The sequence below is a fragment of the Leopardus geoffroyi genome, chromosome A1 (assembly GCF_018350155.1).
Source record: "Leopardus geoffroyi isolate Oge1 chromosome A1, O.geoffroyi_Oge1_pat1.0, whole genome shotgun sequence".
NCBI classification, from domain to species: Eukaryota; Metazoa; Chordata; class Mammalia; order Carnivora; family Felidae; genus Leopardus; species Leopardus geoffroyi.
Window position 1 is genome coordinate 65,026,752 of NC_059326.1, and position 16,295 is coordinate 65,043,046.

General features: G+C 36.6%; 1 protein-coding gene across 1 annotated transcript in view; it reads left to right on the forward strand.

Moving 5' to 3' along the window:
• GPC5 (glypican 5) overlaps positions 1–14,205 on the forward strand; it is a 1,411,748-nt gene extending 1,397,543 nt beyond the window's left edge. Inside the window, exon 8 of the mRNA XM_045480577.1 lies at positions 10,541–14,205. Within this exon, the coding sequence (XP_045336533.1) occupies positions 10,541–10,695 (155 nt within the window). The 3' untranslated portion in view covers positions 10,696–14,205. The remainder of the gene's footprint in view (positions 1–10,540) is intronic.
• The last annotated feature ends 2,090 nt before the right edge of the window (positions 14,206–16,295 follow it).

The window sequence follows — 16,295 nt, forward strand, 5'->3', positions numbered from 1 at the left end:
CTACAAGCAGAAGGTCTTATCTAAAAGCAACTTGTATTAAACAACATTCTGCAGAGAGAAAAAAATTTTCAAAAAAAAATACTGTAATTAGTGTCTTAACAAGGCCTGAGAAGACAAAAACCAAAAAGGTATATTTTGAGAAAAATAATCAACTTTAATAAACCTAAAATCTGAATGCAAGAACGAAAACCTCAACAAAAAAGACTGAAGAATTATTAAGTTCAGAAAATTTCTCAGCAAGTAGCATGAAATGATGGAGACTGGAAGAGGAATTCAGGAAGACACTTTCTGGAAATCCAACACTCAGATAATGGGATTTCCAGACACCACAAAGAAAACAGAGGACAGAAAGTCATCAGTGAAAGAATTCAAGAATATTCCCCCAGCTGGACAGGAGTTTCTAGATAGAAAGGGCCACTAGGTTCCCAGCACAATGGTTGTAATCATCCCACACCAAGGGACCAAGGGCTATCATAAGATTTCAGAACACAGTGAAAGAGATATCAAATTATCTGTTTAATACATCTCTTTCATGTCCTTAAAATAAGGTTTTCAGTGGGCTCTGGATTTTTCTCCCCAACCTACCAGACAGAGCAATGTGTTCTCTTTCCAGGAGAAGAAACTGGTGGGGAAGAGCAAGGAGATGTGAGGAATGTTACTAGAACCATGGCAAAAAGGCAGTGGAGTTCTCCTCTCCTTTCCCTGTACAGACAGCGTCTCTCATTACCAAGTCATCCATGTATCTCCTCACTGATTTTTATCTCTTGAGCCATCAATTACTGAGACAGTGGGGTTAAAATCCCCCAGTGACTGTGGATATGTCCCATTTATTTTATCCAATTATTCTGCTTTATAAGTATTTCTTTTCTTTGAGAATGTTAAAGATAACTTAGGCTCAGAATTAAGTGTTGAATTATTTTTCTTGTCATTATGTAATGAACTCTTTTTCCTTTTTAATACTTAAAACCATTTTATTTTTTTATTCATACAATGACATCAGCTTTATTTTGCTTGTTATTTGCTTGGAGTATATTTTTGCAAGCATTTACTCTCACCCTTGCTGTATCATTGTATTTTGCTGTGCCACGAGATTTTTTTTTAATCCGAACTGAGGGCCTGTTCTCTGATTTTAGTTCATTTCATTTAAAGATTATTAAATTATTTGCTTATGGTTTTAACATCTGATTTTGTGTTTTCTATTTGCCAGACATTTTTGTTTGTGTGTTTGTTCTTTCCTGACTTCCATTAGATTTCATGAATCCCCTTTTCCTCAGTGGATTAGGAACATATGTATTCCATATTAATTATTTGCTAAGAGTTGAATTCTTTACATTCATTTAAATACATCATTGTCTTGACAGAAACTAAAGTTAATTAATATTTCTCACTTCCCAAATATACAAACACTTTAGAATGTTTTGATGATTATTTACATTTATTTCAATCATACCCTGTTTTTAACACTCTAAATTAGTCATCTGTTGTTTTTTCAACTAACACACTTACATACAGTAATCTACATGTTTGCCAATTGCTTTGGTCAGTACTGTAACTTCAACCCATTCCTTCATCAGGCTGTTTCTTGGATTTTTACATATACTTTTTATTAATGTATTTAGAATTGTTTAGGGAGGGTTAAAAACATTACTCAGTGTTAAAAACCTTTATTTCTTCCACATAGTTTAACTTCGTATACAATTCTGTATCCCTTCGTGTTTAGAACGAACTTTTCTTATTCTAGTATCTATTATTGCTCTTGAAAATTAATCTAATAATCTTTTTGTTGTTGTTGTTAAGTGCAATCTGTCTTTTCCCTGGATACTTTGTTTTCTTTTGGGGGATTTCAGGGAAGACAGCAGAATATAAAGACCCTAAACTCACCTTGTCCCATGGATACAACTAGATAACACTCACATCATTGTAAATAACTGAGAAAATGACCCAAAGACTTGCAGAACAAACACTACAACTAAATGTAGATGGGAGGCCACACTGAAGAGGGTAGGAAATGTGGAGAAGTAGTGGAGAGTTAAGCCCCATCAGTCTAGCCACAGGAAGGAGGGAGCCACGGGCATGGAGAGAGGTAAGAAACAGACTCTCACACCAAGGAGCCTGCATAGGAAAGATAAATCCTCACAGCATTTGGCTTTGAAAACCAAGTGGCTGAATTTTGTGAATTCTTACAACCAGTGGGACGTAAAGCCTGGAACTTTAAAAATCAGCAGACTCAGTCTGGGAGAGCCCAGAGGGTGATAGGAAGCTGAGTCTGTGCCCTGAAAGAACATGACAAACAGCCAGCGGAGATACAACATAGAAGCAGCAGTTTGAAAAACACAGGGGGCATACAGGAAAGAGTTATTTACTAATCTCAGAGTTCCCTGAAGGACTTCTCCAGGAGCAAAGGAGCTGGCAGCCACCATTTCCCTCTCCTGCCCCCCGGCATAAACACATGGCCACCCGCAATAACCAGCACAGCACCAGCATTCACTACCTAATTTGCTTACATCATGCTCTGCCCCTCCCAGCAGGGCCTGCCTCAGTCCTCACGCTGTAGGTCTTCTTCTCTAAAAGACCTGTGCAAAACCTGCCAACACTGAGTCTCTCACCTGCACACTTTGCAGGGCTTCGGTCCAGGTGGCAGCACCTGGTCACCTCCCACTGAGGGCACATGTACCTCACCCATGCACACTTTGCAAAGTGGCTCCAGTCAGCTCAAGTCTCAGTAGCAGCTGGGCATCTCCAATGGAAGAGACCAGTGTCACCTTGTTAAAAATGCATGCCCTGCCCACTACTTTCAAAAGCAGGAGACATAATTGACTTTCCTAACACACAGAAATAGACGCAGAGAGTTAGACAAAGTGAGGAGACAGAGAAATACATCCCAAATGAAAGAACAAGACAAAATTACAGCAAAATATGTAAGTGCAACAGAGATAATATGCCTGATAGGAATTTAAAGTAAAGATAGACATTTATTTGTCTAGATTAGTCTTCTGAGGTAAAGGAAGTAAAAGCAAAAATAAACTAGTGAGACTACAGCAAAATAAAAAGTTTCTGCACAGAAAAGGAAAAAGAGTAGGTTTACTGAATAGGAGAAGATATTTGTAAATGACCTATCTGATAGAGGGTGAGTATCCAAAATATATAAGGAACTTACATAAATCAACAAGAAAAAAAAACAATCTAATTAAAAAGGAGCAGAGACATGAACAGATATTCCTCCAAAGAAGACATATAGATGGCAACAGATTCAAAAAAGATGCTCGGCATCACTCATCCTCAGGGAAATGCAAATCAAAACCTCAATGAGCTATCACCTTATATCGGTCAGAATGATTAGTATCAAAAAGATAAGAAATAACAAGCGTTCGCAAGGACATGGAGAAAAAGGAACCTTTGTGCACTGTTGGCGAGAATGCAAACTGGTGTAGCCACTACGGAAAACTGTATTGAGGTTCCTCAAAAAATTAAAAATAGAATTAGCCTATGATCTAGGAATGGCACTAATGGGTATTTACCCAAAGAATATGAACTAACTTGAAGGGCTATATGCACCCTTATGTTATTGCAGCATTATCTATAATAGGCCAACTATGGAAACAGCTCAAGTGTCCATCTATAGACGAATAGCTAAAGAAGAAGTGGTATATATACTCAGCGGAATATTATTCAGCTATCAAAAAAGAATGAAATCTTGCCATTGGCAAAAACACGGTTGGATTTCGAGAGTATAATGCCAAGCAAAAGAAGTCAGTCAGAGAAAGACAAATACCATTTGATTTCACTCATATGTGAAATTTAAGAAACAAAACAAAGGAACAAAAAGAGAGAGAGAGAGAGAGAGAAATAAGCAAAAAAGCAGATTCAAATATAGAGAATAAATAGATGGCTACCAGAGGCGAGGTAGAGGGTGGATGGGTAAAATAGGCAAAGAGGTTAAGAGTACACTTAACCTGATAAGCACTGAGTAATGTATACAGTTGTTGAATCACTATATTGTACAGTTGTAACTAATATAACACCGTATGTTAACTACACCAGAATTAAAATTTTAAAGAAGTGAATGAATTTGAGGAACTAAATAGACAGTATTCCAAGGAGACATACAAATGGCCAACAGGTACATGAGAAAGTGAGAACTCTAAGTGCTAAACATCATTAATCATCAGATAAATGAAAATCAAAACCGCTATGAGATGCCACCTCATGCCCATTAGGATGGCTACTATCATAAAAAACAAAAAACAAATGTTGGTAAGAGTGTGGAGAAAGGGGAATTCTTGTGCACTGTTAGCAGGAGTATAAATTGGTTCACAAACGATGGAAATAATGTAGAATTCCTTACAATATTAAACACAGGACTACCATAAGATCCAGCAATCCCAGGGTTATATATCCTTGGGTATATCACCAAAAGAAATTAAAATAGGATCTCAGAGAAATATCTGTACTCTCATGTTCATTGTCTCATTATTCACAACAGTCAAGATAAGGAAACTGCCTGAGTCCATCACTGGGAAACTATGTGGTATATATACACAAAATGCAATATTCAGCCATGAGAAAGAAGAAAACCTTGCCATTTGTGACAAACTGGATGAATCTTGAGGGCATTATGACTAAGTGAAATAACTCAGAGAAAAACAAATACTGTAGATCATTTATGTGTAATATCTAATAAAGCCTAAACTCTTTTCCTAAGTAGAAGGATGGTTACCAGGGGTTAGGGGTGGGTGATGGTGAGGGAAATGGAGGGATATTGGTCAAAGATGCAAACTTCCAGGTATAAGATGAATAAGCTTTGGTGATCTAGTGTGCAGCATGATGATTATCACTATAATACTATATTATATACTTGAAAGTCACTGAGAGATTAGATCTAAAATGCTCTCACCACAAAAAAGAAATGGTAATTATGTGACACGATGAAGAGGTTACCTAAAACTGTGGTGGGAATCATTTGCAATATTTATTTCTTTTTTTTTCTTTTTTTTAATTTTTTTAACGTTTATTTATTTTTGAGAGAGACATAGCATGAGCAGAGGAGGGGCAGAGAGAGAGAGGGAGACACAGAATCAGAAGCAGTTTCCAGGCTCCGAGCGGTCAGCACAGAGCCCGATGTGAGGCTGGAACTCACAAACTGTGAGATTATGACCTGAGCTGAAGTTGGACACTCAACCGACCGAGCCACCCAGGCGCCCCAATATTTAAGTGTTTCAAGTCAACATGTTGTATACCTCAAACTTACACAATGTTATATGTCAATTACATCTCATTAAAAACTAAGTTGGAGAAACATTTTTTATAGTTTTTTAATTTTCTGTACTTGATTATGTTACCGATTTATTCATTCACCTAATTATTACTAAATGCCTACTAAGTGAACACAGAAATTGGTGAGGGATACCCTGCTCTCAAAGAAAGGCAGCTATAGGGGCACCTGGGTGGCTCAGTTGGTTAAGTGTCTGACTCTTGATTTTGGCTCACATCATGATCTCACGGTTGCTGAATTCGGCCCCGACTCTGGCTCTGTGCTGACAGTGCGCTGACAGCATGGAGCCTGTTTGGAGTTCTGTCTCTCTCTTTCTCTCTCTGCCAAAATAAACAAACTTAAAAAAAGAAAAAGGCAGCTATAGACTACCAGTTTCTTTTTTTTTTTTTTTAATTTTTTTTTTCAACGTTTATTTTTGGGACAGAGAGAGACAGAGCATGAACGGGGGAGGGGCAGAGAGAGAGGGAGACAGAATCGGAAACAGGCTCCAGGCTCTGAGCCATCAGCCCAGAGCCTGACGCGGGGCTCGAACTCACGGACCGCGAGATCGTGACCTGGCTGAAGTCGGATGCTTAACCGACTGCGCCACCCAGGCGCCCCTAGACTACCAGTTTCAAAAAGCGTTAAAGATTATGAAAGTACATGTATCAAGTTATATCAAAATTTTTTTCTGTACCAATAAGTCCTACTTTTTGAATCATTTGCAATAATGGATACACTTTAGTTTTCTTAACCCAAGTTACTACTAGTGGACATTTAATTACTTTTTATTCACATTGCCCAGATTAACATTTTGTGAACAAATATGTACATATTTTCTTAATTATTCCCAAAAAATTGACTCGAATTATTGGTTTGAGGTAACCTATATTTTAAACATTTAGATAATTTGATAAATGCCCTAAAACAGGGATTGTATCCTTGACAAAACTGGCTATTATCTCCTCTCTGTCTCACCTTTGTCACTACTTATGAGATAACGGGCATTTTATCGTGTGTGAGATTGTATTTACTTGCTTTGCAGTAAAGAAGTCTTTGATTTTTTCTTAAAAATCATTAACCTTTCATCTTGTAAATATCCATTTACTTCCTTTTGCCTTTTACCTATTGGGATTTGTGTTGTTTTCATAGGGATTGTAAGAACTCTGTGTTAAAGACATCATCCTTTTGCTACAATATACACCTGAAATATTTTCTCGACTTCACTATTTGTCCCCTCACTACATTTTTATGATGTCTCATGACGCGCAGAGATTTTTTTAAGAAAGTTAAAGCTATTAATCTTTTATTTTATAGAGTTGGCCTAAAAATCTATATGCCTTTCCCCATCTACACATATATTTGTAAAACCAACCTTATGATTTGTCTGCTTCTTTGCTATTTATACTTAAGTCTTTGGTCTCCTAGGCCCTTAAAGAATGCTGTGAGATAAATATCTAGCTTATTTTCTAAATATTTAATCAATTAGCCAGCACAGTATTTGGACAAACTCTCCTTTCTCACTGAAAATGCTGACATTTCAAAGTTCTGTAAAACAGAAGTCATGTCTAACGTCATCCAGCCAGACTGTGGTAGAGCCAATGTTTGACTGCAAGTTCAATGCTTTGATTGTGTAGTGGCAAAGAGCATGGTGCCGGGATCAAAGAGAACCACATTTGACTGGGACACACCTGGGATTTAGCTACAACCATGCTACCTTGCATAAACTACTGTTTCGGCTCCCAAACTGTAGAGGAGGGAAACGATTCTACCTACCTCAATCTGCTTGTTGAGAATCAGCCACCCATTTTATTCATTCAATGATATTTATTAAAAGCATACTACATAATAGACTATTTTAGACCATTTCTACAGGCAAATTATTTTGATTTTGTTGAATTCAAATAATGACCGATAGCACCATTTCCAACATTCAAATCTGTCCTACGCTCTTACCATTGGTAGAAAAGGCACCTGGTGTGGTTTTGTTTGTTTGTTTTTTAAGAATCACCAAAGTCGGAAGAGAACACCTGTAAATGAATGGTATATGTTCGGTCTCCAACACAGTGTCTGACAGAGAGGTAGCAGAAAGAAAATTTTGTAAATGTGTGACTAAATTAAGAATTCTTGCCCATGTGATTTTCCTTATTACAAAATAGAGAATAAGTTATCTTTAAACATAGTCTTCATTTTTCAGTGAAGCTAAGAAAATTTTTCAAGTATGTGGATAGGTGAAATGGAGAGAGAGGAAAAAATACCCACCTTCCCCTGTTTCGAGGAAAAGACTGGCATATGCATGATAAAAAAAGAAGCTACAATCCTCTCAGGTTCATTGTGCCATTTTGATTCAACATGGTTTACTTGCCACATAAATTCTAACCTTGAGTACTTCCAGTTGTGTGATTAATACAGCAAAAGAAGTACATAATCAGCCATCCCAGATCAAGGAAGGAAAATACACACACACACACACACACACATATTCTGGGTTCTGTCCTTCTGTGTTCCCAAGTTAAATGTTAATTTCTTGGTGGCCAGTAAAGTGCTTGAAGTCAGCACAGCAAGAGGTCAGAACACAGGCTGGGTCGGGACTTGTGGATTAGACACCTGGTTCTGCTGTTCACATGTTACTTAACCTCCCAGTGTCTCAGTATCCTTATCTGTAACCACAGGCACAGTAACAGTGCCTACTACAAGGGGCTGTCATGAGAATTAAGTAAGTTAAGATGTATGAAGTGTTTGGAACAATAGTGGCACCATAGCATGTGCTCTATAGATATCGCCAAATAAATTAATACATGACACTTCCTTAGCGGAGCTTTTTTCTAAGTTACATCCCTTTACATACTTCATAGCACTAACCATCACGCATGTACAAATTTTAATATTACATTATTGTTATAACAATATGACTGTGTTCCCTCAGGGACAGAACTAGGAGTTCATTGGCATCTTATATATTGTTATTATGCCTTAAAAAATTATTCAAAGATTATTTTGCTTTCCTTTAATACATTAATGTAAGAAATTCCCAAACTAATTTTTTTTTCTTTTATGGGTTTTTGGTTAAGCTTTAGTATAATTTACAAGCTTAATTAAATTCCTGTAAGAAAACAATCATTGCATCAAATAATTGTGGGGCTAGCCTTCTTGGCACACTCAGATTTCTTAACAGATGTCAAGACCACATTGTGATTTGATCCAAAACTGCAGCCTTGACTGAAAGGCTCTTGAAGGAATCTTTAATTGTTGTCATATAACTCTTATCTCAAGGGTCCATCAGCCTTAGAACTATCACACTTATTAATAACGTCTCTCCCTCAAATGTTAAAATGACATCTGTTTGAAGGTGGGCGATCCCTCCTGGCATTGCCTGACTTGCAGACATAAGATTTAACATCTTTGTACATCTACATCATTTCTAACACCTTTCTACTTATTTTTACTCATCATGATACCCCTGAATCCAGACCGGTACCTAGCTTCTGAATCAATGAAGCTCAAAAAGGCATAAGAAAGTTACTGATGAATCCAACCCAGGTACCTCTTCATAGTACTTTAAAAAAGAAAAGTAAATCCATTCAAGCTCAAATTTATACAGTTATCTTGGAAAAAAATTTTTTTCATTGCCTAAAGTCCTCATAGCTCCTTGTTAAGCTCTGGCCATAACAAGTATAAACCCATGACTAAAATATTCACATTCCATTTCCTATTAAAAAAATGAATCCCTAGTTTATTCATCTTGCCTAATGACACAGAAGGGCAAAACAGGTACCCAAATAATGAATAATAATGTAAGATCTCAGACTGTAAAATCAATATGTCAGATCAGTAGAGCTGTGCTTTGTTTTAATGTTCTCATCCCTGAGTGCAGTAGAGCTTTACCTTCTGAATTATATATACGTATTGACCTAATTATGTAAATATTGACTTTTCCTTATATGAGGATTTTTTGCCAATCCACTGTAATTATGATGTCAATATTTGTGGCTGTAGTAACATTGAATTTAAACTTTATTAATTGTGACTGATAGGGGCATGCCATGAGATATTTCAGGTGGCCACGTGGTCTCAGAACATTGGCGGTAATACAAAAGTGATGTCAATACTTCCCTACATATATTGTAGTAAGGTAAACTTCTTTAAGAAGATGACTATTTCAGGGCGCCTGGGTGGCTCAGTCAGTTAAGTGTCTGGCTCTTGATTTTGGCTCAGTTCACGATTTCATGGTTCCTGAGTTTGAGCGCCATATTGGTCTCTCTACCAATAGCATGAAGCATGCTTGAGATTCTCTCTCTCTCTCTCTGCTCCTCCTCTGCTCACTCTGCCTCTCTTTCAAAAATAAACTTGAAAAAAAGATGATTATTTCACCCCCAAATAATCTGGGGGCTGGTCTCCACAGCTTGTCAGGTTTCATAACACAGACAAGTAATAACCAAGATGCACCTGGATCTTGCTCTTTAATTTGGGGCATTTTTTTAAAAAATCAAACATTCATTCCTAACTTTAATTCCCACCCTATTAACAAATTCTTTGATCTTTTGACAGATGTTTATACCTCCATCCCCACAGCTGTGTATGTGTATAAAGGATATCATTTAGTATTTGTTATTCTTTGATATTTTTCCAATAAGGACCCTATGCATAGTTAAGTCTAAAACAAAATACAATCTGTATAAATTCGACATTTTAAAAATGTCCCAATTATTTCTCCTTACATGGTTTTATTTTCACTAGAAATCTTTCACACAGTTACCAGAATTATTACATCTCTGAGGCAAGCAATAGTGCCGTACCTCGGGACATTTTAATTAAATTTTTTTGTAACCAATCAATGACATTAGAAAATATTCCAAATGCTTTAAAAAAGCCAGAGACCTTTTTGAGAACTCCAACTCAAGGGCCTGTACTCTCCAATTTAAGAACAGAAGTACCTGTGTCACATTATTCTTTTAGAGTTAGGCAAACACATGGGGAATGCTATGAAAATACTATGGTATCCACATTTTGAGTTTAAGAGCTGTTCTAGGGGTGCCTGGGTGGCTCAGTACGTTGAGTGTCTGACTTTGGCTCCGGTCATGATCTTGTGGTTCGTGAGTTCAAGCTCGGCATCCGGCTCTGTGCTGACAGGGCAGAGCCCACTTCAGATCCTCTGTCCCCCTCCCTCTGCCCCTCCCCTGCTCGCGCTCTCTCAAAACTAAATAAACATTTTTTTTAAAAAAGCCATTCTAGACACATCATGGTGAGGCAGTCATGCATTATCATGTGTTTTCTTATTTGCTTCTGCAGGGATGCCAGAGGAGATGAACCTCAGTGATGTAAAGCAGATCCATCAGACAGGCGGAAGTAGTACTTTAGATACAGCTGGATCAGGATGTTCAGCAGCGACTGATTCCATCGCATTTATGCTGATGGGTGCGGTGATGTTACTTCCTTGGCTTTAGTAACTGAACCCTTCCACCCTGACACACCTGTCTTATTGGTATCTTGATTTCCCCCCATCTTCATCTGACTGGAATAAAAAATCTTTTCGAATGTAACAATTATATTTATGAAAAGGTATGTCACACTAACTTCTTATAAGCCAAGGGGGAACGTTCACAAATTATCTAAAAATGATAGACTGTTTGAAAACATGTCTTCTATGATTCTAACTTAAATCTTCTTAAATTCTAACACATTAAACCTGCAAATGTGAAGAGCACAGAAGTGACTTTGAATAAGAAGGATTCAGTATACCTGTAATTTTGCCATCTTTGATTCTTATCCCTTTTATCAAAGAAAAATGTCTTAAATGGAAAGTATATTTGCAGAACAATAAAAACAATACATAGTGTTTCTTAAAATACTGGAATTAGAATTCCATTAAATGAATCAAAACAAATGATGGCAAGTAGTATGCATGAATTTTCAAGAGATTCTTCCATTTTTGCAAGCTATATGAAGAAATTACTTGAAGTCTGTAAGTTATAGAGTAGATTGTTGAGGAGCATTTCATGTAATTTCATTGAAGAAGCTTGATAAGTTTTATCCACTGTAACTTAGCCACTGACAAACCTTAAGCTGAGTATTTTGGTAGCATCTGATCTATAGTCTATTATATTCAAAGTGCATCTTTGGTATTGTGGCTTCGCTCCCTCTCTTTGCCAAATGGATTTAGCCATGTTGCAAACACACACCTGCTCTGGGAATATCTCTAAGAAAGCCATTAATTATTTAGTAGAAAGTTTGAAAAATGATATATTCATCCATTCTCAAAATATTCTTTGCTATTTTTTTAATCTTGATATTAACCAATTGACTATCTGTACATTTCTAAGGTTCCTATGAAAACCTAAAGGCATGTACTAATACAGAAAATGTAGCTTACAATACTTCAGCTCTTTTTCCATTTGCACATTAGCAGAACTGCTAATCCACAGTCCTTGATTTCCCAGTTGTGATAAGATGCCTCAGCAGGCACCAATTAGCATAGGTCTATCATTATACTTAAGAAGGAAGAGATAAGTCAGATTTTATTAAGAAGCATCATGTCCAGTTGACAGCCAAAAATATTATTACAAAGTGACAATAGGAAAGAGAAGTGCTAAATTTGTAAAAATGTTTAAAAATCAAAAGGATTTGAAATGACCTCTGAGAAGAAGTCAAAGAGGACTCAATCGACAGCAAATATTTGCAAGGCGAAATCAATCTCTCCAAATCAGGAAATATTACATGATCAAACCATGTTCTCTCCTGGGTTCTAAGTTAACTGAATGATCTGACAATGGTCAATTTAAACTATGATATGTTTAAACTGCCAAATCATATTTTATTGTCTGTTTAAACATACCTCAGAGCTGTGTTACTCCACCTGCCAATTCTGGCTGTCATTTTCCTAGGCTTTCATTCCAAATCATAATATTTATTCCATGATCTACTTGGTTTGTAACTCATTTGCACCACCATGCTCCACAAATTATAAACTTAAACATATATTTGGCCACTCTTTATTTAAGCTCAGCTCATTATTTAAACAACTCAAACAGGTAATATGAAGTCACCCATTTGTGACACTTCAGCCCAAGTCATGACTGGTTTGCTCTGGCAAGACTTCTGCCCCAACCTTATCGGAATTTGGAAGACAAATTTAAGGGATGTTTCAGCAGACTAAGATGTTTCTGGATTAAATTCCATCATAGGAGGTAATTTTAGATATGGCAGGAAATGGAGAAAAGCAGAGTGGTTACAAAGTCAGTAGTATGAATGAATATTTTTTATCAGCTAAATTTTACATACTCAAATGGGTGTTGTCTACCTCCAGGCAGGCACTTTGGAGACCATATGTATCACAGGAGTGCTACTCTAGCTTCAACTATGTGGAGGCTTTCAGAATTCCTTTAAGAACCTGAGGCATATTTTCTAATATTCTCAATGAGGATATTCATTCTTTAATATTCTACTCCATAGCACTGTACCTTGGCACAGGTCTTTATAATTTAAAAAGCTCGTTCAGATGGAATGGAATATCACATTTGACCTTTCTCAGCCCTCAAAGATGGGCTCAATTTTTAGCCAAATAAAAACAGAAATATTTGAGGTTTGTGGTGTTTTTTTAAATATGACTCAGAATTTGTATCTGGAGAGTTTTCCTAAGTCTAAAACACTTTGAACAATGGTAAGATTGTTAGACTATGTGTCTACTTTCTCAGATGACTAAAAGGATAACATTCAAGTGAATATACAGATTTTAAAATATCACTTGCTTTATAGTCACATATTATGCTTTGATCATTGAAACAAAGGCTTTTTCTTGAATTTGAGTTATTTTTATATAAATTTAAGTGATCCTAGAACAATCTAGTGTTTTACATGTATTAGGGAATAATCAGTGAACAATCTGAGCTAACATTTACATGGCCCTTCCTCTCTACAGCACCACGATCAGTGCTTCTGTACAGTCTCCTTTGGTCCTCCCCAAAACATTATCACCTCTACTGTACCAAGGAGAAAACTGAAGCATACAAACATTATATAATTTGTCTGGTGTCATACAACTCATCACAGTAGAATCCAATGGGCAAACATAATGTCTCTGAACTGCATACATTCCTGGTTCAAAGATAGGATCACTCTGTAATAGTAGTAAATCTTCAAACTAGGATTTAGAAAACAAATACAATTGACTATATAATTATAATTGTAAAATTATCAAACTACATATTAATGCAAAAGCATCAAGAAAAGGAAATGTAAACATGAACTTTTTTCATTACCAGTCATTGCCCTCCCACATGTGGAAATCTCATTTGAACACAACAACCCCCAAGATAAATCAGCTGCCAAAAATGAGAAAAAAAATACACAAATTTTACAACTATCATGGAATCGTGAAATTTCTGTGAAACTGAAGGGTATAAAGTATTTCTTTGGCCACAAGGCACAGAATGGCATAAAAAAATAGGAAGGGCAGAATGTTATTTTTAAGGTCCTAGATTTGCCTTTTTATCCTCTATTTGTTCAGGAATGTTTTATCAATGAAATAACGTCTGGAGTGTTCTCTTGTTATTAAAGGATAGAAGTTAATAAGCTATTTCCTCCCGAACAGATTTCTGAAGTGCTCAGTGATGATGCTTTGAAAAGGATTCAATTGGTTTATTGCTAATTGTTTTCAATCACTTAAAATATTGTTTCTATCATCATAGCTCTTCAGGTACAATAAAAATTGTTTCTTCTTGAATGAATGAATTCAATCTAGACTTCTGTTATTCTATGAGACATTCACAGGGCAGTCTGTGATATCAGTATTTCTTTATGTTGCAAACTTTAGTATCCTATATAATTACATGGGTTGTATGAAATTTCAGAAATAATTCTTAATGTTGTTAGGTATGACTTTGAGCATATCAAGTTTTTCTTTAAGTGAAGATTGTTGTGTATTAATTATTTCTGATTAAAATACAGATAAAACAGTTCTCAGATTGCAAGTATGCTTTCTTTGCCTTTGCTAGAATTCCATGGTGAGTGAATTGGCATTATAATGCAGTTCTTAAACTATTCTGCCTTCGTGTGCAGAAAAATACTAAAGAATTTTTTTTACAGTATAATTTATATCTTCATAGTAGCAACAACAATAACATTTGTAACAAGGTGGGGTGAGTTGAATATTTCTGGATAAATTTGCATGCATATGATTCAAGAGTATCTCACCTTCCTGCATTTATCAATTGTTACTCTAGAATCATTTTCACCATCAAGTATATGAGAAGATCCCACATCCTACCTTCCCCCCAAATTTTTACTTTGGCTATAACAAACAGCAAGGGAAAGAGGAGATAGAGGTATTTGAAATTCTACAAAATTAAAAACAGAATAGTAAATATTTAAGGATCAAGAATTCATTGGAGACAAAAGGAGTAGGATTGACCCATAGGAATGATTTGAGTAACCTGGTAAGTAAATTACTCAATTCCTACTTCTATGACTTTCCATGCCTACTTCTGAGAAGCACTGAACTAGAAGAAAGGAAGCATCTCAGAAGGAAAGCAACAGGGAGGGATCTCTGATTTTCCCAAGACTACCTGGTGAAGGCCACCAACATAAGAAAGAAACAAAGCCCAATTGCAAAACAAGTGCTGTGAGCAGTACAGTGTAGGCACCTGTTGTATCCTATCTCTTTAAGAAATCTAGGCACTGACCAGGTAAAGAATTTTCAACAGCAGCAGTTTCTTCAGAAAGAGGTTGAGAGACCCACAAAGAAAATCAAGAGTCCAACTCCATAATTGTGGTCACCATTGTCAAAGACTTCCAGAATACAATTTACAAATCACTGTCTTTTTCCAACTCACTTGCATTCCCACTGCTCAACCTGCTGCCCACATACATATTCTCACACCCCACACACATTTTCTTGCTGTTCTATTTCTGTTTTGGTTTCTTACCTATAAAATTGAGTTAAGTGTATCTTACTCGCGGAGTCAGAGGACTAGATTATGCAACACTTTAAGAATCCTCCTTTCCCAGTATATGCCTTAATAATTCATGTTTGTTCCTTTCCCATTAAGCCTTCTGTTCAAAGGCACATGTTCCCAGGATGCAACAATGACAAAATATTTAGTTATGGATTCCGCCTGTGGATAAGCTTTTGATATGTAAACAGAGCATCAAGAAGGAAGTCTGAAAGCAAGTAAGTAGAATTTAGGCAGGGGAAACAGGGAAAGTACAGGAAAACGCTTCCTGCCTGGTTTCATGCTTCAAGTTTTGCTTAGGTCCATCCTGGCTACAAGGTTATTGGTTGAAAATATATTTCAAAACACATATTGGGATTTAGTGAGTAGTCTTTCTTTCATTCATCTTAAAGGTATGCCATCCCTGACCCAAAATTAAAAACCCTCCACCTTCCCATCCTGCTTGAAATTGTACTTGACTGTCATGTTCATCTGCCATGTTGGTGACTGCCCCATGGAATACAGCACAGCCCAAGTGGAGGTGAGAACCAACTGCCAATAAACAAGCTGTGTGTTGCTCAATATTGCACTAAAAGTCACTACCAGCTCAGTATTTCTGAGAGGCAAAGTCACTTCCTTAAGTACATATTGCTAATAAGTGATGAAGTAGGTATTCTAAATTGAGTCAAACCTCAAAATCCTTCTTTCTACATTCCATTTCATATTCCACAGGCTCAAAAAACCCTTGATCGGTCAGTTGATTAGGTTGGGCAATTCGTAGGTTTTACAAGGTATTTTTAAGTTTTCCCTTGTTACATTTACTTTTTATTCTCATCTAGTCTTTCAGATATTTTTTTCTTTTCTGTTGTCTTTCTTTCATCTCCAATTTAGCTCTGGTAGTAAGGTGAGCTTCCTGAAGAGATTCCATATGCTAGGTGTCCTAGTGTGGCCATCTGATGGAGAGATTGGCTCAATCCCTGACTCACAATCATCCAAAAATGCTGGGGAGACCAGAACAAACACGGCTTCGAAGGTTTTCGTACTAATTTTCTGTATGACCTCCAACAACTCCCATACCGTCTTTGAACTTCAACTACATGCTTGAGCTAAATGAGCAA